The sequence below is a fragment of the Rutilus rutilus genome (genome assembly GCF_951802725.1).
Source record: "Rutilus rutilus genome assembly, chromosome: 19".
NCBI lineage: Eukaryota > Metazoa > Chordata > Actinopteri > Cypriniformes > Leuciscidae > Rutilus > Rutilus rutilus.
Genome location: NC_140232.1, coordinates 25,844,961 through 25,868,345, shown reverse-complemented (window position 1 = coordinate 25,868,345; position 23,385 = coordinate 25,844,961). Strand labels below are relative to the sequence as shown.

The 23,385-nt window shown below is 37.8% G+C and overlaps 2 protein-coding genes and 1 long non-coding RNA gene across 6 annotated transcripts; 2 read left to right on the top strand and 1 right to left on the bottom strand.

Moving 5' to 3' along the window:
* Positions 1 to 60: 60 nt before the first annotated feature.
* acot11b (acyl-CoA thioesterase 11b) lies at positions 61 to 11,060 on the bottom strand. 2 transcript variants are annotated; one of them, XM_084388932.1, is made up of 16 exons: positions 10,888 to 11,060; positions 9,147 to 9,346; positions 8,459 to 8,528; positions 8,320 to 8,380; positions 7,565 to 7,666; positions 7,324 to 7,459; positions 6,885 to 7,041; positions 6,630 to 6,749; positions 5,850 to 5,988; positions 5,574 to 5,629; positions 5,121 to 5,187; positions 4,949 to 5,032; positions 4,695 to 4,828; positions 1,642 to 1,773; positions 1,423 to 1,549; positions 61 to 1,166 (listed from the first exon to the last, which is right to left on the bottom strand). In XM_084388932.1, the coding sequence occupies exons 2-16, from the start codon at positions 9,334 to 9,336 to the stop codon at positions 1,008 to 1,010; spliced, it is 1,734 nt and encodes a 577-aa protein (XP_084245058.1). In that variant the 5' UTR covers positions 9,337 to 9,346; positions 10,888 to 11,060; the 3' UTR covers positions 61 to 1,007. The 2 variants fall into 2 exon arrangements, with proteins under 2 accessions (XP_084245058.1, XP_084245057.1); XM_084388931.1 differs by lacking the exon at positions 10,888 to 11,060 and having other exon boundaries at positions 9,147 to 10,048.
* Positions 5,988 to 9,222, top strand: LOC311278241. The gene is made up of 4 exons (XR_014625397.1): positions 5,988 to 6,495; positions 6,624 to 6,730; positions 6,854 to 7,021; positions 9,131 to 9,222. It is a non-coding gene; the product is annotated as an uncharacterized lncRNA (long non-coding RNA).
* A 728-nt stretch (positions 11,061 to 11,788) lies between the features above and the next one.
* On the top strand, positions 11,789 to 23,385 carry ssbp3b (single stranded DNA binding protein 3b). 3 transcript variants are annotated; one of them, XM_084388761.1, is made up of 17 exons: positions 11,789 to 12,020; positions 12,669 to 12,741; positions 12,864 to 12,925; positions 13,356 to 13,440; positions 16,064 to 16,153; positions 18,537 to 18,608; positions 18,807 to 18,866; positions 18,946 to 19,006; positions 19,095 to 19,218; positions 19,648 to 19,696; positions 19,820 to 19,855; positions 19,963 to 20,014; positions 20,191 to 20,255; positions 20,427 to 20,499; positions 20,589 to 20,617; positions 21,370 to 21,468; positions 21,805 to 23,100. In XM_084388761.1, the coding sequence occupies exons 1-17, from the start codon at positions 11,965 to 11,967 to the stop codon at positions 21,832 to 21,834; spliced, it is 1,116 nt and encodes a 371-aa protein (XP_084244887.1). In that variant the 5' UTR covers positions 11,789 to 11,964; the 3' UTR covers positions 21,835 to 23,100. The 3 variants fall into 3 exon arrangements, with proteins under 3 accessions (XP_084244887.1, XP_084244886.1, XP_084244888.1); XM_084388760.1 differs by having other exon boundaries at positions 11,844 to 12,020; positions 21,802 to 23,385; XM_084388762.1 differs by lacking the exon at positions 18,537 to 18,608 and having other exon boundaries at positions 11,844 to 12,020; positions 21,802 to 23,385.

The following is a 23,385-nucleotide window of genomic DNA, read 5'->3' as shown; positions in this document are numbered from 1 at the left end:
AATAATCTCCTAATACACAACCACCCCCGTCCGTCAGTCACAAGTCAAGAGTAACTAGTGTTAAAGCCACAGTCTAACTTTACATAACAAATAATTCCACACTGAGTCATCATTACACTCATTAAAATAGCACTTAAGAAAGATGAACTGAATGGCATGTTTTAGCTGGAGAACAGAAGCAAGAAGCAAGTCAAATCATTGCAATTTTTCAAAGTATAACACAAGGATCTTTAAATCATCTTTTAATGCCAAAACCAATTTTGCTTGAGAATGAATAAAGATGTACTGCACTAAATTGCTACATGTAATAGTACTAATGAAAACAACATCAAAAATCATTATGCCATGTCTTCATCCAGAAGTCCAACAAATCAGGAATGTGAAATTCAATGTATTGTTCTGGCCTAACATAAAAAGGTATAGAATCTAACATTTGTAAATGACTAGACTGAAAATCTATGCAAACTTGATATTGACTTGAACTTGTCACAGGAAGTACCACATATCGACCTTGCCACCTATTTGAAGGTTATTCATGTTATTTTGAGTACTAAAGTCATTGAGAAGGACAACAGTGCAATATACTAGCTTAGTCTTCTGGTAAAGGCATCTATAGAGATGTTTACATGATTGCACATGACCCTGAATTCTAGCTTATAGTCAAGAAGGTGAATATATATATATATTAAAAAATATCAATTTTTTAAATAATAATAATAATATTCATCATGTCTACATTACAAAATAATGTGTAATATATTTACGATCTGGTGTTTTAACAGAAAAAGGATCATGAAAACAATGCAAATACCTTTTTCTGAATTCATACGGAAAAAGAGTATTTTATGTACCAAACAGTTCATGATCTTTTATACTGAACTCAGATGTGAATGTCTATGTCATCCCAAATTCTACAGTGAAGTCTTGACGCAAACCATTATTTTTCAGAAACAAAATCAATTACTGAATAGCACAGAATGTCGACTTCAACTTCTCCCTGAGTTTTGTCACAGGGTGGAGGTGGGCAGAGAAGCCAGGCTGTCTTTATTCCCCTCCAGGAAAGCGCTACATGAGGCAAAGGTGCAGTAGAAGCTGGAGGAGAGCCCAGCGATGTCAGTGGAGATATAGGGCAGCACGCCAGGAGTGGCCTGGTTGTAGTAAGAAATCTGAGAGAAATGCATACATAAGCATGTAAGCCAGACGCACTTAACCTTTAGTACTTTAACACCTATGTGGCAGAATTAGGAACCACTCTAAGCAGTTTCTAAACATGAGTTATAATAAATGGTGTTATTGGCAAATGTACATGCATATTATTTCAGTTAAAGAGATTGTTATGTTTAAACCTGTGTTAATTCTTGAACTTTGACACATTCAATCATTCAGTATAAGTGCCCATTAGGTTTTCTGTGTATTTATTACCTTTGTGAAAGAGCTTTCCTCTTCCCAGATACTGAACCCAGCACAGAGCACCTCTCCTCTGTTGTAGTCTTCAGTAGGAGGGTACGCAGGCAGGGTAACAGAACGCAAGGCAATTAAGTAAGGGTCTCTGAAAAGGACAAATATATAATAATAACTAATGTTATATTGACCTTTGGAAAGACAAAAACAAAATTCATTCTTTAGGAGTTAGAGGTTTACCCAGAATCACAAGGGCGCCTCCTAGAGGCCAGGAGGATGAATTCCTGGACTTTGCCTCCTTTAGTCACAGAGGGGGTGACAACACGGTAGATGGTGTCGTCTTCATGTGGGTCGGTTATCACTTCACACTCTCTGTATTAGAGCATATTTATTATGTTCAGTTATAATATTAGTTCTACGTTAACCTGTTAAGCTGCAACCCCACTTTTGAAAAATCCCCAGAAATGACATACCCAAACTGAAACAGATACAGTTCATGAACCCTTTGCATTAAAAGCACAAGTATGATCTCATTTGAAAGCTGACACCTGGCAGTTTATTGTAAATGTAGAATTAATTACTGTCATAATGACAAAAATTGTTATAAATAGCTTCAAAGTTTTGTAAAATTATTAGAAATTAATTTTTATGAAACATCCTCATGAAAATAAAATTGAAGTTGGCACTGGAGCAATCTAGAAATGCACTACAGCTAAAGCCATATGTCTAAACATTCTATGTTTAAAATCTGAAGATAATAAGTCCAAAACTCTGTATTTGGTTAAATGTTTTTCAAGACCATGTCAAATGACTTTATTTTGATTTGACGCTAAAATGCTACTGATGTTTATTGTCATCTTCTAACCATCTATCCAGTATATTGTCTCTATTGTTTTGTGGTGCAAACGATCCCCATTCAGTCTCAGTCTCCCCCTGCACACATTCACACCTCTCCAGCCTGGTTATGGCTCGAAATATGCATTTCTTTTGTCTGCATTATAGCTACTAACGACTGGCTATTCACAGGCTATTCATAGGGTTTCAGTCCCTAATTTCTTTTCTCAAAGTTTACCACACATTTTAAACTGTATCAAATGCATTTCTTGAATAAAGACACATTTCAGGTAGCATTCAAAAAATAATAAAAGTATAACTTCTAGGTAGCAGGTGCACCTAGGGCTAGCTAGCATTTTAGCTTAGCACACCATCAATACACGACAATTTATGAGATTAAAACCATGTTTGTGCTCTAAACTTACTTTTTAACGCACGTTGAGTATTTTAAATAATCTTCTGTGATCTAATTTGGCTTCAGATAAAAAAAATCAGACAGAAAATATACTATTGGATAGTGTTCTGCACAATGATAGTCTATATAGATTAGCATTACATTATAAATATAATCTATTATTATGAAAATACCTGGCATGGCTTGAAAAACACAGGTAACTCAAATATCAGTGCAATCATGTTTATTGTCTTCAAAACATCTGTATCTGCATGTTACAGCGCGATCTCTTGTTAGCTTTGTGTGTATCAGTGACTTCCTGGAATGTCACATGGTCATGGCTCTTCTTCATGTTCCATATATGGACTATTATTGTGCATATAGCGCCCTCAGGCTATTGGTATGAATTAAAAAACACAGTATCGGAATACCAAATGCTCATAAAGATTACATCGACGCATTTGGGTATAAATTCAATAAATATTATTCCTGTCTATAGAAATATGATGTAAATTTATGAGAATCTATCAATATTTCTCCAAATCTGCACAGTTTTGAGCTAAAGCCCTGAAGGACGTTGTTTTGTGTATCGCTGTCATGACGACAGCACGGAGTTTTTTATGAATGAAAGCGGCTGACGCGCATAATTCATATTAAAGGTATCGACTCATTTTTTCATTTCATAACTCCTGACACAAATTAAGACATAACTGTCACTATAAGTTTCTCAGAATACAATAGTGGTCAAATACTGAAACTTGAGTATTATATCTTTTTAATTATGTATAGTTTGTCAAGGTATAACATTAAATCTGATAGTAATTTTGAATTAAATAAATAAATAACGCTTCAGTGCGCGGGCGCACTGGCAACGGTTAACAGGTTAAAGGATTAGTTCACCCCAAAATGAATATTTTCCAATAATTTACTCACCCCAATGCCATCCAAGATATCCATGTCTTTCTTTCCTCAGTGGGAGAGAAATTATGTTTTTTGAGGAAAACATTTCTGGATTTTTCTTCTAACAATGGACTTCATTGGTTACCATCGTTTTTAAGTCCAAATCAATGCAGTTTCAAAAGTCTTTGAAGTGTTTAAACGGGCTGTACGCGATCACAGCTGAACAAGAGGTTGTTATCTAGCGAAACGATAGGTCATTTAAAAAAAAAAAATTGAATTTATAGACTTTTTACCTTCAATAGTTCGTATTGAGCTGATCAACAAACGGACAGGGAACTACGTCATCACGTTGAAAGGTCACGCCGGCGCCGGCAGAAGTACCGCCCCACTGTTTACAATGCGACCGTACGTAGGAGGATAGTTCAAATAGTATTGTTTGCTATTATATATATAGTAATAGTATTCAGTGAATATGAATATGAATAGTATATGAATAACATTCTGATGAATATGAATAGTAGTTCAAATAGTATTGCCGGCGTGACCTTTCAACGTGATGACGTAGTTCCCTGTCCGTTTGTTGATCAGCTCAATCCGAACTATTGAAGGTAAAAAGTCTATAAATTAGAATTTTTTTTGAAAATGACCTATCGTTTCGCTAGATAACAACCTCTTCTTCAGCTGTGATCGCGTACAGCCCGTTTAAACACTTCAAAGACTTTTGAAACTGCATTGATTTGGACTTAAAAACTATGGTAACCAATGAAGTCCATTGTTAGAAGAAAAATCCAGAAATGTTTTCCTCAAAAAACATAATTTCTCTCCCACTGAGGAAAGAAAGACATGTATATCTTGGATGGCATTGGGGTGAGTAAATTATTAGGACATTTTCATTTTGGGGTGAACTAATCCTTTAAGTAATTTGAAACTGGCTGATAATTTAGCTTTATCTACAAGACGACCTGAAAGAAAATTCAGTTGTTGCAATATAATATATATATTTCAACATTTTCTGTACCAGCCACCCTGGTCATATTGTTTATTTGGGAAGATGAATAATATAGTGAGATGTAGTAATTGCAAATAATTCAAATGTTACATTAGTGAGCCATTCTCATAGGATTCCTCACAGTCATTTTGATGCAGCAAAATACATTTGACATACTGGTAGTGGTGGTCCCATGCCTTCCTTCGCCTTAGATCAGACAGTAACAGAAACACCTGCTCGGCCGCCATGGCCACATGGGTCTCCACCTTAAAGCACAAAATCTGGTTCTCCTCCAGCGTGTATAAGCTCACCTGGGCACAACGTTTCAGCTCATAAATTTCTCTCAAGCTTTTTGACTGCTCAAGTCACCCATGTAATCTCAAAAGGACAAAATGAAAACTTAAAAAATAAGGTTTACAAAGATTATCCACCTTGTTTTTCTCTGAGGTCAAGACCCAGTTGGTCCGGGCAGCTAACATTTTCAGTGCCGAAACATTATTGTAACTGAGGTACATCTGGGAAGATACGGAATAGTCACGTGATTCTGTAAAGTATTTTGAGTATATCCATGACATTTATAGCTCTTAGAACAGGTTAATATACCTGGTTACTTTGGTCCCAGGGAACTGAGAGAGGAACCTCACTTTGCTTGCAGGATATTATGTACTTCCTGTAAGAGGAGAGCATACTCATGTGATCAGTGTCCCATGCTGGTCTGCCATGCAGGAATTTTTATAACTGTAAAATAAACTTTGAGTATGACATACAGCCAGACCTTATAAATAGCATATGATCATAAAAATAGGACATAACGGCCTGGTTTCACAGACAAGGCTTAGATTAAGCCAGGCTTAAGTAGCTTTTATAAATGTGTGTTCGAAAAACAAAACTGAATCTTGAATAAAACAATGGCAATGACATATTTTAAGATATGACAGAGCGAGTTTCTTTCAGTTAAGACAGCTCAAACATGCATATTAGTCTGGAACTAGGTTTAAGCCTTGTCTGTGAAACCAGCCAAACCTGTTATAAAAGAGACAATCTACAGGATCCTACCTGTCGAGGCGGATTTTCTTTCTGGCTATGGCTTCCTGAAAGCGCCTCTTACCATCCTAAAAAGACAGGATGAGGACATTATGATTTCTTATCTAAAAAATAAATCAAATCTAAATAAGATACAGTTTTAAAAACTGCATGTTTTCATGTCAAGGAAGCACTTCAGTTCCAGCACTGATTCTGTTTCACCCTCTTGAACCCATCCAACAAACTCCTCTGTCAACAAGTTTAACTTATCCACCATGTGAGGGATTATAAGAATGTTACAGCGCTCACCACAGGCTCAGGCCGTATCCTTGGCAAAGTGCGTGGCTTCCTGTCATTGTCCAAGACCTCAAAGTTCATGAAGGCAGTGTTGATGTGTCGCAGGGGTTCTCCACCCTGATAGGCCTCTGCACACACTCCCACCTCCATACTGGAATAGCAAACACAACATAACAGTTGCGCAAGGATAAATCAGGCTTCTCGATTCGTGGATGTAAGTGATACTGAGCTACTAAATGTAATATAATAATAAAAGCTGTTTGCTATTTTAATATATTTTAAAATGTTATTTATTCTTGTGATGTCAAAGCTGAGTTTTCAGCATCATCACGAGAGCACCGCGACCCATGCGTGTTGTGTTGACGCAGGAGCAGACGTTGCGTGAACACATGTTGGAGATCAATATTTTGTAGACCCATAGAGTGGCAAATTCTGTTCGTTTTTTCCGCAAAAAAAAAACACTTGTGTCGCTTTATAACATTGAGGTTAAACCACTGGGAGTCACATGGATCACTTTAATGTTGTGTTTACTACCTTTCTGAGGCTTCAAAGTGGTAGTTGTGTAGGCTATCAATAAAGCTCTCAGATTTCATTACTAAGACCTTCATTTGTGTTCAGAAAATGAACAAATGTCTTTCAGGATTGGGACGACATGAGGGTGAGTAATTAATGACAGAATTTTTATTTTTGGGTGAACTAACTTCCAAAACAATCCTATTAACACCAAACTTTTGAATGTTTGGGGTATTCGCCCCAGTGATCAGCACAATTTTTATTTTCATATAGTGGTACCTTTTCTTGAAAGCATTGTTTACGATTGCCTTCAACACCAATCTGTCTCCAATGTGGGAGGGGCCACGAAAGTGGAACATGTCTATGCTCCGCAGAATTGGGTGAGCGTTACACAAACGGCTAGTGGAAAAAGCATACAGAGTATAATGTATAAGTATAATGCACCAAAACACCAATGATTTATTATTTATTTTTCTATAATAGAATGAGTTTTTTGTCATCAGATTCAACTGTAGTAGAACAGTGACTGTACACCTGGCAGAGATGGTGGCTACATTCTCCATCCAGGCCATGATTTGTCCACCGAAGGTGCTGACCTGGTGATTGGCATGAGGCGGCAGCACCAGCTCGACGCTTTCTACCCGAGTTCTCTCTGCAGGCACCGCATCCTGGTAATCTAGATGCTCGCTCACTGACAAACAAATAGAGCACCACTTATCAGAGCTAGTGCATCTTCCACTCTATTTATTCGACACACTTCAAACCACGTGACCCTTTGTAAGCGAACGGTGAAGGTTTACTGCACATATATATGCTTAAATGAATGTTGGCGGAATACTCATGAAGAGACACCAAACAAACCAAATGACACCTTTAATCATGAACACAACTTGTGATTCATGACTCATTTCTCATGGGCTCTCTTCAAAGTCTTGGAAGTAAACAAACACACCTGGAGAGAGTCTCTGCTCACCTGTCTGAGAGGAGCAGCTGCTGAGGAGGTCGATAATAGTCTCTGCGTGGATTAGTCTCATCCTCCTGCGCTCGGCTGCGAGGCTGTACTCCATCTGCTCAGCCTGCGTGCGTGGAATCACCTGCTTGAGCTGTACCTGTGCAAACCCAAACACTGCACTGATCAATCACAACTCTAACAAGACATGGAGCAAATCCAAGATCTGATTCAAAAAAATATTTGTTTCAGTGACGTTTCTTACCTTTCCCGCTTCTGTACGACGGGCCACAAAGGTGGCGAAAGCGTGGCAGACCTTCCACTGTCTGTCACTAAAGAGGTCTTCACAGCTCACAGAAATCCCAACCTGTGACAAAGAACGACATCATCAGTCACACGTTTGGTTTTATTCATTTAGCAGAAGCTTTTGTCCAAAGTGAATTACAAATCAGAAACACTGCAAGTAATTTATCATAAGAGTCAGCAATATTCAAAGTACACACTGACAAGTTTCCAGTATAAACTAGATTAGCGCACAAGCAAGAGCAGAAGTGAAATGCAGTGTTTTGGTTGTTCATTAGTCAATGACCAAAATTCTACATGTTAATAATATCAATAGATGTTTGATTATTAAAATCATTTGTGCTCTCTAATTTGCGCTAAATAGTCACCTTTATTTATATAGTGCTTTATACAACACAAATAGTTTCAAAGCAGCTTTACAGTGATAAACAGGAAAACAATGATTCAATGATGCAAACAGAATTCAATTCTGCTGCAAAGCCGCTCTAAAAAGACAACAGTGTCATTGTTCAGCTGAAATCAGTTCAGGGTTGATTCAGTTTGGTTCAATAACTCTGTAAAGTTAATCCATTGTGAAATTAGTTCAATTTAGCAATAAAGCAACTCTGCAGAAAACAGTGATGTCAGTTCAGTTCTCATCCAATAGTGTCAGTGCAGTGAAATCCATAATATTACTGAATGTTAAGTGAATATTAAATAGCAGTATAGATCCCAAACCTCCATGCTGGATGTGAAGGCTCTGTTGACTTTGGCTGTAATGTTTACAACCTGTCCAATCCTGAAGAAGCAACAAAACATATAATCAAGCAAAAACTTGTTGTTTCAATTTGAAGTAAGTTCCTGTTTATGTTTTTACCCTATGGTTGTTTCAAAGTGAATGTCATCCACTGAAGCCGTGATACAGGAGCAGCCAGCATGTCTTTCAGCTGGAAACGAGAGCAAATATTTAATGATTATTAAATGTTTACACCCAAAGCAGGTTCTTCTGAAACCGCAAGTAGGTAATTCTGAAGGAAGAGATAAGGTTCTGCGCTTCCGAATGAAGAGAAAACAAACAGGCCAGCGCAGCTCATTTTGAGCAACATGAAGGGAAGCATGTAAAGCTGTTACCAACCACCATCTGTGCTTTTCACAGTGCTACAAAGGTTTAGCCACAGAAATGCTTTTGCCTTTTATCAGCTAAATATGATTCAAAATCATTCCAACCGCTATTAAACTTTCTCACCAGCCCGATACTCTGTGATTTCCATCCTCTTACCGTGAATAAACAGTCTAAACTGTAAAGACTCCTCCATCTGCGATGTCTAATGACACTTAGTACAAGCATATGGTGTGGGGGTGTTTACATGAATATCGGAGGTGACGGCAATGATTCAGAGTGAAATTAAATTACCTTAAAAAATTTACTTGAAATAGTTTTACTGGATCATTGGCAGGGATCAGTTGTGAGCTGAATTTAAAATAAAATAAAATAATCATGGTTTCATTTAAACAGTGACAGCAACTCTGTTTTGTCTCTATCGTTAAGAATACCCCAAACGGACCTGACAGGCAGGCGGTGGAGTCCATCCACTTGAGCAGCTGCCCTGAACTGAGTTCTCCACAGTGGTTTGCATGGCAGGGAAGGACTATCTGGCTCATCTTTACTTCAGTTGGGTTCCTATACATCTCCCCATTCTCCAGAATGAACATGGGTTCTGCCAGCAGCATAGGGTCCCTGGTCTCACTTTCCATGACTAGGGCTCTGTTGGACAGAGCAATATATTTACATATGATATTAAGATCCATATTTGGCAGTAATCAAAATCATAGAATATCACTGCCTTGAAGCATATCAAGAAGGTGGAAGGTCAAAAGTTCAGGAAATGTAGCTTTAAGGCCATACTCTTATATAAAGTTAAACATTTGCTTGAATATCAGGACAGGTAACTTGTCATTTTCACAGGATTCATGGTGAGGTCAAGGCACATTGTCATCACACAAGCTCATGCTTCTTTTAAACCTTTTATATTATCATATGTGATTCCAAATGCATGTTATACAGTCACTAATTGTGGCCTGTCCATTTTGCTTGTTATTTTCACAGCAATTTTGAGTCAGTTCAAAAGGGATTAGTCATACCAATTTAGTTAAAAAATTACTTGCTACTTGAAAGTGCTACACTTGCAACAGATTTATAATCAGAGAAAATTCCTTATGGAATTACTGCAGACCCTACAAGAACAGATTATTCTGCATTAATACAAAATAGTATTGTATTGTATTGTATTGTAAACGTATTGTAAATTAAATCAAACAAAATTAGTTTTTTTTATAAACATCAAGAAAAATTATTCTATCACCCAAGCAGTGTGTATTAGCTACACAATGAATTTCAGTGTATTTTCTTTCAAATGTATATTTCGATTTATAATAAACAATGAGTTATGACAACATGTATGTTCTGTGTTCCATGAAACGTCTATAAAATAAAAAATAAAAAACAAATTATTTTAAATGATTGGAAAAACAGTGAAAGACGCATTAAAACTAATAAAAATAGCTCGCGCCATGTTAAAGTATAACAGCAAACCAATATGAAGAAGAAGAAGATTTGGAGCCAGATCAGAAACAGGACAAAGCCGTTTTTGTCTGTAAAAACTACGTGCCATAGCGATTAATACGCTTAACTCGTTTCTGTTTGTTATTACCTCAAGCCTGTGCATACAGTCAAATATTAAGAGACATCTAATTACAAAACATGTTACAGCTGATATTCCGCAATATGTTTTCAGGTGGACAATTAAAAGCATAAAAACTTAACCAATCATATCAGTGTGCCGTTATTCAGCATCAAAACAACACAACTCCTGTTCGGTTCTCATGTAGCCAACGGAACACTTGTCATGTGTCAGAAAAAGTGACTCATGACCTCTAATAAGCACTGGACTGGCATTAACCTGCTGTCAAATGACATAATTTTGCCCATTCATAAATGGTTTTCATTGTTATGAGTTAAAGTTATGGGAGACTACATAAAGTTATTAAATAATTAATTATTATAGACTATATTATTATAGACTATACAAACTGCATATTAATTAATTAATTATTTTTCTAATTCAAGACAACAAAAAACAATATATACACGATTATTAAGTTGCATGCATTTATCTGTTGATTTTTATGAAAAACATATATGATTAGCCTACGTTTTTCTAAAGTTTGCACAGCAGGTTATTCTGTGTCATTTCAAGTGTCTACTGCGTCTGACCTAAAATAGCCTTGGGAAATGAGCAAACTTACGTGAATAGATGTTAAACCACTCTCATTTGCACGAAGAAAGAAACGATGTCTGTGTGGTGTCTGAATCTTTGCAAGATGTATGAAAATAAATAAAAATACATTCTTATTCCCAGTCAAACAAAGTGTCCACACTGCGCTCTACTCTGTTCCCATAGGCATAGCCCAATGAAGTTACAGTGACGCCCAGAAACTTTTTAAGGTAGACTGAATCCATTACTCAAGATCAGCTCTCTGACCTTATGGAATTAGGGTGAAACAACAGGCTAACAATAGCACATTTTAAAATATATATTACGAAACAAATATAATCTGCTTACAGGGTTTTAATAACTTAGTTAGGCCAATTTAAGAATTTGTTAACAGACCCGAAATCAATATAAACATGTATTTTTGTAATTAGCCTACTTACAAAGAATTTCTTAATCTAAATGTATTGCAAAGAGTGCAATTATGATTACTCTCGCGTATGTAAAGTTCATATAGGCTATAAATAGGCTAACTTAAGTTTAAAAATAAAAATATGTATAATAATGAATTTTACATTACATTTTAATGCTATTTTCTTTGAATTCTACATTATATTATCCGGCTTTTTTTTTTTTTTTTTTTCTATTTTTCTATTTCAATTATTTCCAAGCCGTAATAGTAGCCTAAGTGAGGCTTTAATAGTAGCCTTAATTCAGCTTGATTCATTGGTCGTATTGCGCTTTCTCACAGTTTTACTATCATAGCATGCAACCCATTTAGTCAACAGAGTAAACAAATACAGGGCTAATTAATGTGGAGCGCCTAATGCAACCCATCTTTAAAGAATCACAGGAAATTGGAGGAAGGAACTATTTGGTCACCGAACATACGTCACTGCGGGGGCATCACGCAAGAGAAATGGCGCCCTGCCATTGGCCACTTGCCCTTGTCAATCAAACAGCACAATTCCCCCCCGCCCTGGTGGTCAAGGTTGGTTGAGAAGGCGTCAGTGTGTTTAGTTTGTGCAGTCGAACCTGGAGCAGTGACAGATGAATTGTCGAAAATAGGGGAAAAGCAAACGCGGGTGACTCTCCCGTGCACAGAAAAATCATGTTTCCTAAAGGCAAAAGCTCCGTCGTGCCATCGGATGGTCAAGCTCGGGAAAAGTAAGGTCTTTTGAACATCGCCCGTCGTGCGTGTGTTATTGTGTTGGATGTAGCCTATTGTTAGGGCAGTATAGACACGACTGCATATGGAGCGTATGCTGCTGCTATAGGCTTGTCGTGAGAGCGTTGAATCGAAAGTGCCCGGCCGTGCGCCATTCTGGGGTCCCCCTGTGGCACAGAGCTTTCGCCCCTGGTCATTGTGATGTGATCCAGAATAAAAACCGTCTTTTTTTAATCACCTATTTGAAATAGTTTCTGCATGCGGGACGGGCGCTTCAGTGTTCCTCGTTTCATTTTGCCACAGACGCCAGTCTTGGAGGGGAGTGGGTCTCGTCTTTTGTTTAGTTTTATGCATTTTGCATGCTTTTGAGGTGCTGCCTTGCTCAATGGGGGGTTATAAATAATAATAAAAAACTTAAATAAATTAGTAATGTGTGTATATAGTGAATATTTATATATATTTTGGTTAATATAATTTTTCTTTTAAGGAATATATTCATTTTTTACCATAAACACTGTTTTAGCGGAAACCAGAGAGAAGTGTGACACAATATTGATTTCTTGGTTTTGTCCTCATCAACCATATTATTTTTAATTTGTCAATTGTTGCTTTAATAACTTAATGTTATTTTCTCTGTTTTATTGCAGGTTAGCTTTGTACGTTTATGAGTATTTGTTACACATTGGTGCTCAGAAGTCTGCGCAGACTTTCCTGTCAGAAGTAAGACCCAGAACCACAGCACATTTGAGATGTTTTTACCTTGCAAACATTAAAATTGTAATGTCCTGTACACTCTTAGACTGAACCTTTAAAAGATGTAATTATTTTCGGATCCATTCTAGATCCGATGGGAAAAGAACATCACATTGGGAGACCCTCCTGGGTTCCTGCATTCCTGGTGGTGGTGAGTATTTTGAGTGTAATATGCATGTGTAAAAAGAAATATATGACCAAAAAATAAAAATGACGTTATTTACTCGCCCTCATGTCGTTCCAAACCATGACATTCTTAATTTTACGGGAGAGAAATTCTGAAGATGACTCAAGCTTCAAAAAGTATCCTAAAAGTTTGATTTGTTTGAAATGTATTTATTTCACTAAAATCTTTTGGTCTTTTTCTCACACAAAGCTAACGCATTGTATGGTTTATTGTTATTACACAGAAAACAATCTTTAAATTTGACCTGTGGAAGGGGAAAGTCATACAGGTTTGGAATGACATGAGGCTAAGCACTGTAAATAATGTCCGAAACTAAATTTTACCATGATTTGCTCCTTTAATCTGATTACTGTGCATATCCAGACTTATATGACCACTTTTTTCCTCACCCCAGTGTCTTTTGGGACCTCTACTGCGCAGCTCCTGAGAGGAGAGACACATGTGAACATTCAAGCGAGGCCAAGGCTTTCCATGACTATGTGAGTATATGGAAACGCATGAAAATTCTGCTTAAGTTGAGGACAAAATTACATTTCTTGTGCCTGTGACTTTGGAAGAGTCTCTGTGTTGTATAATAAGAAAATGTGTACAGTGTCACGTGTGAAGGATGTAGTAATCATCCCTACAATAGAAATGATGTCAGCAGGGTTTTCCATGGAATCACCACTGTTTCTAGACAAAGATGGTATGTACCTTGGACGATCCACTTTGTTATGTACATGATGTTTGGCTGATTGGACAATAAAGGCCTGTGTGACCAGGAAGCCAGGAAAGGCCTCATTTATTAATAGATATATTAAATTGCACTTTTTAAAATGGATTTGTAGAAACATGCCCTTTACTATGGTATGAAGTTACTAACAAATCTAATAAAAGCATTTTAGGCAAGTTGCTCTGAGACCGATCAGTCCTAGTTTTGGATAACATAAATGAGACTGTAATAAGTGGCGGGAAAACTCTTTAGCATAGTTTAGTTACAATTAAAAATGTACAACTCGTACTGTGGCATCTCTAATTGTCATTTCTCTGTATTTCCAACAGCTAATGTGGGAATGATGCAACTCTTAGGCAAAAACCTGTAGCTTTAACCTCTTATTATTTATATATATGTTGTACACCAATGGCATGAAATCACTAGCAATAACTAAATATTTTTTAGGCAAGTTGCGCCGAGACCGATCAGTCCTTGTTTTGGAAAACTTAATTGAGACTGTAATAAATGGGGGAAAAAATCTTTGGTCTATAGTTACACTTAATACATAAAACTTGAATTGTGGCATCTCCAATTGTCGTTTCTCTGTGTTCCCAGCATCTTATGTGGACATGATGCGACTCTTAGGCGAAAACCTCCAGCTTTAGCCCTCTACCAATAATATATGACTGCTGTTGTCTAGCCGCAAGCTTTAGTGAAGGGGCCACGGGTCGGAGGTCATATGCAGAGAGTGTAAAAATCAAACCCTTGCTCTTCTGTCTAGACACCGTAATCTGAAAGGATGCTGCCGTACGGGGACATATGAAACATGATCAGCCATTCGGAAATTAGCTGCATGTTCAGCATAGTTGGATCTGCAGGAGTGTTATAGGGCATTATGTTTTGAAGTCATCGTGTGATCGGCGCTCTCTCCTCTCCTGCCTTTTGTGCCCAGCTGTGGTCGGGACCGTGGCGTCAGGTCTGTGCTCTCTTATTCTCCAGAGGGTGGGGGAGGAGGCTGCGCCCTCTTTAAACAGTGGCCATGTTGTCTTCATGCTGTGTCAAGGGAAACACTCCCCCTCGGGCTGTGGTGGGGATGGAGAGTGATTGATGGCTGTCATGGAGCCTGTCGGTAGGCAGATTGAAAGGGAGGGAAGAGACAGATGGAACGAGAAGCATGGAAGCGAACTTGGAGCGTAAGGGAGGGATGAGCTGTAGAAAGCGGGACTGTGTTGGATTTGTTTTTAGTGCATTTTAGAGATATGATGTTGTTAGGTTGTGATGGAGGGCTGTCATCAGGGTGGGACAACCAAGAATGTTTCAGTTTCCCTGGGTTAACTCATCCTCGAATGATTTTTTTTTTGGATATGAGAAATTTTGCTAATCCTAAAGCAGCATTAAATTCCCACCCATTTCACTTCTGTAATATGATTTTCCAGACATTCAGCTAGGGGGAAAAGGCAAAAATTGATTGAATTCCCATTGGGAATTGATTGGATCGTGAAAAGTGGGCATTCCATTCCAGAGTTTCCTTTCATTTTGTTGGATTGCTTACCTTCCGAAACAGGAAACGGCAGCCTTGGTGACATCAGCCGAAATAGGGGGGCGGAGCAAGTGATTGTGAAGTCAAACACTAGTTTTCTTTGGAATACAACACACTGCAGTGTTATTTTAGTAATATTTATATGTTAGTATAGTATGTATTAGTATTTAGCATTGTTTATTTTTAGATTTTCATTTTTTCATTTTGATTTGAGTAATTTTGTTATGTGCTTTTGTCTTTTTTTTTGGAAAGATTTCTGTTTACTTAACTATAACAACACCGATGCACTAATGCACTGTGAATAATGTGTCCAGAAATATGTATTAGGAGTGTGATTTTGATTTTCATGTGGATTTAAAAAATAAAAAGTCTTCTTGGCCCCTTGAGCTGTGGACTTTGACAGTCTGAATGGAAAGCGTAGCTGCTCCATTGTTACGGATCAGTCTCGGTCTGGCTCTTCCCATTGGCCTGTTCTGATCTTTGTTGCTCCATTAGGGTCAGCTGCTCTTTTTTTTCTTTCTATCTCCTTCCTGTGATATTTCACAGCGCACTCTGAAAAGCCTTGCTCGGTTAACTCGGGCTGAAGTGTGACAGGCAGCAGATCACACTGTGCTTCTTCCACTGCCATTATATGCATGCTCAAATCCCTGTTGTGCTCTGAAACCTAGTTCTTTCCTCTTGGTTTTGTGGATTTTACACCAGTCAGTTGTGGCTGTGCCGTTGGCTTTATTGCTTGCTGGTTGAGTACAGAGTGCTAGAATGCGTTAAGCTTAAGATTTATTCTGGTTTTCCTAGGTAAATAATCAGTGCCTAAGATGTACAAGTGTGTTTTCCCCATCTAACTTGTCCTTTTTATTTGTGTCCACAGAGTGCCGCAGCAGCCCCCAGTCCTGTTCTTGGGAACATGCCACCAGGAGATGGCATGCCAGGTGGACCCATGCCCCCTGGATTCTTCCAGGTTAGATCATCAACCTCTGTGTAAACCTCATCTCCTTTGAGATTTTTTTTTAAAGATGCAGCTGATTCTAACCTTACATAAACATACCAGGTTTGGACACAGTGGTTCAATGTTTGTCATGATTTTAAAAAAGTGTTGTATCTATGTTGTGTGTGTGTGTGTGTGTGTGTGTGTGTATATATATATATATATATATATATATATATATAACACATAACACTCCTGGGCAAAAAAAATGGCTAAACACAAGGCTTTTAATTGTCTTAACCCCAAATTATTGGTCAGGGAATTAGCAAAATTTAAGCAAATGCACTACTTTAAGAGCCATTGCTGTCTCAGAAAAGCATCAAAGACAGAATTCAGTTTTTGGCAGAATTTGGGAAGTTGTGTGTGGAGTGATGAATCACAATGAAACACGAGTTGCTGCGATGGTGATGCTCCAGAGCGGTGTGTTTGGAAATCTGGTGAGAAATATAATAATAAATGCATCATGAACCGTGAAGCATGGAGGAAGAGGTGTCATTGTGTGGGGAGTCCTTTTAGCTGCTTGTATTGGTGAGCTATTTCACTGTGCAAAGTCATTTAATGCTTTGGAATACAGGAGAATATTGCAGAATGACTTGCTTCCCACAAATGAAAAGTTATCTTAAGAGGAATGGTCAGATGTTATTTTTCAACAAGACAATTGGCCTTGGTCAGAATCCAGATTTGAACCCTATAGTAAATATTTGGTCTTATGTTAAACTCAAACGAACTGGGAGACATTTTTGAACTACTTATGAACTGTTTGAAGCCATTAACATTGAGTGGAACAACTCTGACTCTTCTTCCTGTAAAAAGCTGTTTGCAAGATTACCCACACGGCTTAATCATTTAAAGAAAACAAAGGGAAAGGCTTTTCTGTGCTAAGTTACTTTATCTACAGTATTTGTGTAATTCTTGCTAATATCCTGACCAGTGATTGATTTGATTAAAAGACCACTAAATATGGAATATTTTGGCTCGGCCCAATTTATTTTTTTTGCCCAGGAGTGTGTATATTATTATATATTTTGTGTATAATATATTATAAAATATACAATAGATTATAATTTATTATAATAATAATAATTAATAGTTATATAGGATACTGAGGGAAAAGCAGCCAACAAGTTTCCAGTACTAATGGGAACACCTTCAATATATCCAAAGTTTTTACTAGTAGTGTATACGAGTTTTTTTTAATTGAGTAGCTTTGCGTAAAAAGAAAATGATGGCACGGCTCTGACTAGTCACTGAGTCCAGTGTTTGCTTTTCCTGTTGTATTCTTCATAAATGTTAACTTGTGTGCTTACTAGGGGTTGCACAGACTATTCGACTTCTAGCCGCTGATTGCTGATCGTGGCCTATAGGATAATATAATAAATCTTTGAAGTCCACTTTTATGGTCCGTTTCCAACAGTTAAAATGACAAATAAATGTATACTCTGAGATCGCCCCACAAGATATGTTTGATTATACCATCTGGATGCTCAAAATTGATCGGGTGAATGTACATTTTAAACAGTTTATTGTACACGTAAGCTAAACTAATGTGCTGCTGCAGTAGTGCAGAAATGTATTGTCAACACGCACACACACTGTTCTGTGATTTATCAGTAAAATAGCTTAGAACATGAAAAGTTCTAGCATATATTACTTGGTAAAAAAAAAAAACCATAGCTTCACTATTAGTAGAGAGATGCTGCCAGGTAGAATTCATTCACATGCAGTTGTGCTCTCACTAATGCATTCATTCATATAAATGTAATCTTAAAGTACTGTGCTACTTTATATCTGAAATGGATCGAGCAGAAATCTGTGAGAAGTATAATGACCCAAAGACAAAAGAACTAATAAAAATAAGCTGTTATGTTGAAGCAATAGCCTTGTGGGGAGCGCTGTGTCATATGCCATAGCTGTGCATAAGGCAACCCGCATTCAAGTCTTAGATCGGGGTTCAGGCTTATTTATTCATTAATGAGGTCATCAGCGACTAGTCGAATCGACTTTAGTTACATAAATGTCGACTTTAAAAAAAAAATCTGAAGTTGTTCAACCCCTAGCTCTTACTGATCCCTTTTGTTCACCCATTGATTCATTTGTTTGAACTTAACCGTAATGCTTTGCTCTTTCAGAGTTTAGCTGTTCAGCCACCAGTCACATAGGATTCTCAGTGTGTTCTCTGGTGTTGTTCTCTTTCCAGCCCTTTAAATAGCCTAATGAATCTTTTTTTTTTTTCTCTCTTCTGTCTCTCTCATTATTTCTGTTTTTCCAATGCTCTTTTCTTTTATCACTTGCTACATTTCCCTTGCTTGGTCTCTCGCTCCTGCTGTCCTCTCGTGTGGTCTCTTCACTTTCTTAGGGCCCTCCCGGCTCCCAGGCCTCCCCTCACGCTCCTCCTCCCCCTAACAGCATGATGGGACCCCACGGCCAGGTAGCAGCTCCTGTCTATTCACGGACTATTTCAATTGACCGGTTCTGCCCTCTGTGTTGTTTCTCTCATGCTGCCTTGCTGCTCTTCTGAGCTGTGGTTACCCCATGTTCTCGCAGACATCCTTTTTGTCATAACTTCATTGGATTCAGACAATATGTCAGTGTTACAGTTTTCTTACAAGTTGATTTTGTGTTGCAGCCTTTCATGTCACCTCGCTTTGGAGGGGGTCCAAGACCCCCCATCAGAATGGGCAACCAGGTAAGTTGTCAGTTAATTGTAGATTCAATTAAAATGTCAAATTAAATAAAAAAATGAATTTGTATCTAAACTTTTCTAGCCCCCTGGTGGAGTTCCAACTGCCCAGCCAATGCTCCCAAACATGGATCCCAGACTACAGGGTGAGCCTTCATCGCTTATGACATCTGAGTTGTTTTAAGGCGTCTAGACGGCATAAACTGATTTGACTTCTCCTTTCCCCATCTAAAGGGCCGATGCAGAGGATGAATGTTCCTAGAGGAATGGGTCCTATGGGCCCCAGCCCCCAGAGTTTTGGAGGAGGAATGAGACCACCACACAACTCAATGGGCCCTGGCATGCCAGGAGTGAACATGTAAGAGCTTTTGTGGCAACATATGCTACCGTTCGAAAATGTGGGCTCAGTAAGATTAAACAAATATATATTTGTATTCAGCAAGGACACCTTAAAGGTGACAGTAAAGACATTTATAATGTTAGAAAAGGTTTCCACAAAAAATAATCAGCACAATTGTTTTCAAAATTGCTAATAAAAAGAAATGTTTCTTGAGCTTTAAATCATCATATTAGAACGATTTCTGACACTGAAGACTGGAGTAATGGCTGCTTAAAATCAACTTTGCCATCCCAGGAATATATTACTTTTTAAAACGTTTTCTATTCTGTTATTTTACATTAACATTAAAATCTTACCAACCCCAAGCTTTTGAACGTTGGTGTATCATGTAAATGAATTATTGAATTGAAACTGAATTCTAATACACATAATTTTATTTGATTCCAGGGGCCCTGGAAATGGCAGACCACCATGGCCAAATCCAAATGCCAACAACGTGAGCCAACTTTGTCTCTGTATTATAGTCTAACTAATTTTAAGAATTTTATTACAATTATTATATGTATGACTATAATAGAATGCTGCATGCTTAAACATATGTCTGTTTGTTTTGCTTTAGATGCCATATTCATCACCATCTCCTGGTGCATATGGGGTAAGAGAAGAGGTCCTCATCTACTGTACATTTTATCATAATTACCGTAATAATACATAAAGACTTGGAAGTATGAATCTAAAGATGTAATCCATTTGTTTCTCCAGGGTCCACAAGGAGGGCCTCCAGGAACACCTGGCATTGTTCCTAGTCCAGCAGGTCTGTTTGCAGCTGAGAGTCTTTCATAATCGTCTTTACTGGCTTTTGTTTAACTCTGATTTCCATAGATGTCAGATTTATCACACGGGTTTGCTTAAATATCTAAAGCAGAATATCAATCATAACTGATCATGCAGAGATCTCCATGCCATTAATGAAAGATTTCTCACCCTCAGACTCCAACAACTCCAGTGAAAACCTGTATACCATGATAAACTCAGGAGGTGGAGGGCGCAACAGTGTAAGAGACAGACCTGCTGACTCATTTCTCAGAGGCACACTGTTCAGTAATTGCTTGGTGTAGTACATTAATGAAGCGGAAGTGCCTTTGGCTGTGTTCATGTTACCCTTTTTCATCATTACTGTCTGATGTCGTTTTTTTTTTTTCTTAATTCCCACTGGTTTTGTCCAGTTTCCCATAGGCCCAGGCTCTGAGGGACCTCTAGGGGCCATGGCAGGAATGGACCCGATGCATATGAATGGAGGTAAATACACATGGTTATATTTGAAATTTAACTCAAGAACATGTTATATCCATTTGGAAACAAATTCATGTTTGTTTCTGTCTTTGTAGGTTCAGGAGACCTGGATGGACTTCCAAAGGTGATTATAATCTTTCAAAAAAAAAAATTGTCTTCTTCCCATCATTATATTTGGGTCACGATGAGATATATTTAAAATCTTGCTGTAAAAGAGTATTTCATAGAGTGCTGCGGTAATGGGTCCTAAAACTTGGAAACAAGTTAGCATTTTTGCACTTCCAGTTCCATCGCCCTAAAGTCAGTGGGTTTTAAAAAATATAGATTTTTGGTTGAATGCCTGAAGTAAGTTCTGTGGTTAACACAAGCTTAAGATACCTCCACGTTTTATTTTAAGGCATACAATTCAGCAGTAATACCCCGCTAGTGATTTTTATTTTATTTTTTTAAGATAAATGGCATTACATAGGTTGTCTGGGATGTTTTACGCCGATTTTACAGCTCATTGTGTTTATACTCATGCTCTTGCAAACTATTCTAACTCAAACTAAAATATTAGTGAATATTTAAATAGTGAAAATATAGAGTTTTTTCTAGTGGTGGTGACGTTGAACATTGCTACTGTGGTGTAGTTTGTTTGTAGCCTAACTTTTAGGTTTGTGCAGATTATCTTGAACGAAACCTGTAAGAATCTTAAAGTTTGGTTGGTCATAGAGCTTATTTTTTTATAAGAATCAAAAGCCAATGGAAAAGTCTTATTGTCGAGGGAACCAGGGTGATGCTGTCTTCCAGATTGGCCTACAAAAACATGTCATCCCTGCAACACTGTATTCACTGCTTATTTAACTTGCCAATTACTATACATCTCATCATCAGAATTCTCCTAACAATATGAGTGGCATGAGCAATCCACCCGGGACCCCTAGAGATGAAGATGTAGGAGGCAGCTACCTTCACTCCTTCCAAAATGATAATGTAAGATACCTTGACGTTTATATACTATATTATGGTTTTGAAAGTACTAGCAATACTTTTCCTCTTTTTATGTCCTCAAATGAAAGTGGTACGCTGGCACAATGAATGCATCCTCTAAATCGGAAAACAAGTTATGCTAGCAGGATTTTACACCAATGAGAGATCACTGGGCGGGGCTAGCCAGTACGGCACAAAGGACAAATTGTCGAACAAAAACTCGCTTTATCATTTTGCAACTAGTTAGGGCACAGTGAATACATGGACTGGTTGTTTTTCTGTAATGGTTTGCCTCAGTTTTTGACCCTTTTTTTTTTTTTTTTTTTGTATTTACAGCAGTACTCTCCTTCCATGACCATGAGCGTCTGATGCCAGTCTGTTTGCTCCGTTCTGGAAACTCACAGTTGGCCATCGATGACATAGACAGAGTACATGTACAGGAAATGGAATTGGGTGGGACTGCCCTGCATCCTCACAAGTGGTCTCATGCAATATCAAAATGAATTTTGTTGTTACTTTTTTTTTTTTTTTTTAAATGGCTAGCAAAATCTTTTCTCCTCTCTAAGATCAGAACATCTAAATGTGACTCAATGCTCCTGGATTTTTTTTTTGTTTGTTTTCTCGTTCCCCTTTGAGGCCATCTCTCATTAAGAAGCAAAGTATGGTTTACTGCTGACATAATCGCTGGATGTGTATACGTTTTGTGCCGAAGAGGAATAATCTCAGTTCGCTCTCTCGAAATCCGACATCCACATCCAACTTCAGCATGGTTTACACGTACGAAACTTCCTCCGACTTTTTGACACTGAACTCTCATACGTGGCCTTGAATTCTGTGAATATTTTATTGCCTTTCGATGACCTGTTTTTTATTTTTCTCCAGTGAAACGCATCAAGTGGTGAGAAAAATCTGTCTTTTCTGAACGAGGAAAGACTCGGAGTTGTATTTTACTCGTACACTGTCATTTTTGTCTTCAAGCATTATAAGCAGCTGCTTTTAAGGAATAACTGCATTGATGGGTGCCAGTCCTGAAGATTTGTTATGTTTTCTGCACTGATTTCATGTTCTCTTTTTTTTTTTTCTGAAATTTAACTGCTGTCTCTACCTTTGGTAAAAGACTGAATGACAAGTTGATCCTCTCAGATGCTGACCCTGACAAACATACTACCTATGAGACCTTCTCAGAGCTTCCCAGGCTGGGTGGCTGGAAATCGCGCCTGGATGCGTCTCCCTGCAAAAATGTTAAGCCGTTGTTGCGCTTGATTGTCATGAATTTGTGATGGTTAAAGATACCCATATCATGTTTTTTTTTTTTAAATATATATATATGTAATTCCCTGCCATGTGCCTCTTGTTTTAGCTCTGAAATGGTTTCATCCCGAAAGGATGTGGCTTTTGTAAGCCAGACTAGTGTGTTTGGATTTGTTTTGTATTAGGTTTCATTTGAGCGACATCAGTCAGTCATAATACAGTTAGAATGGTAACTTATTCTATTTATACAGGCTTTTGGTCATTGTTTTACATTTTAGTAGTTGTATTGCACGGCTTTTGTTAGCTTGTGCATCATACTTTTAACTGTGGGCTGAATAGGCTTGTTTGTATATTGACTACTAAATTATTTGGCTCCTTTCTGTGGATTTTTGTCTTATGTTTTCAGTCATTCATACTAATGCAAGACGGAAAGCAGCGTTTATCCCCTATTTTCAGTTTCCAGCTAATCGCTTTTTAAGAGAAAAGGGAAAGCTCAATGTGAATTGATTTTAACTTTGGAAAATGATGTAAAGCTGTTGATGCTCCCCGACTTCTTTAGGGTAGCATCTCTTCAGAGGGCCAAGATCCAGCCATTTGATTTCCATGTAAATCATTCTCTTTGAATCAGTGAACCAGTTTCAATGTAAGATAAAGTTGTTCCCAAATTGT

What these genes read in the sequence shown, in the direction of transcription:
- acot11b (XM_084388931.1), bottom strand. Translation starts at nt 9,390, where the DNA reads ATGGATCTTAATATCATATGTAAATATATTGCTCTGTCCAACAGAGCC. An exon ending in GTAGCCACCATCTCTGCCAG is followed by an intron (nt 6,750 to 6,884) that starts GTGTACAGTCAC and finishes TTTTTCCACTAG; the next exon opens with CCGTTTGTGTAACGCTCACC. An exon ending in AGGAAAGCTCTTTCACAAAG is followed by an intron (nt 1,167 to 1,422) that starts GTAATAAATACA and finishes CATTTCTCTCAG; the next exon opens with ATTTCTTACTACAACCAGGC.
- ssbp3b (XM_084388760.1), top strand. Translation starts at nt 11,965, where the DNA reads ATGTTTCCTAAAGGCAAAAGCTCCGTCGTGCCATCGGATGGTCAAGCT. An exon ending in CAAATCCAAATGCCAACAAC is followed by an intron (nt 19,697 to 19,819) that starts GTGAGCCAACTT and finishes GTTTTGCTTTAG; the next exon opens with ATGCCATATTCATCACCATC. An exon ending in ACTCCTTCCAAAATGATAAT is followed by an intron (nt 21,469 to 21,801) that starts GTAAGATACCTT and finishes TTGTATTTACAG; the next exon opens with CAGTACTCTCCTTCCATGAC.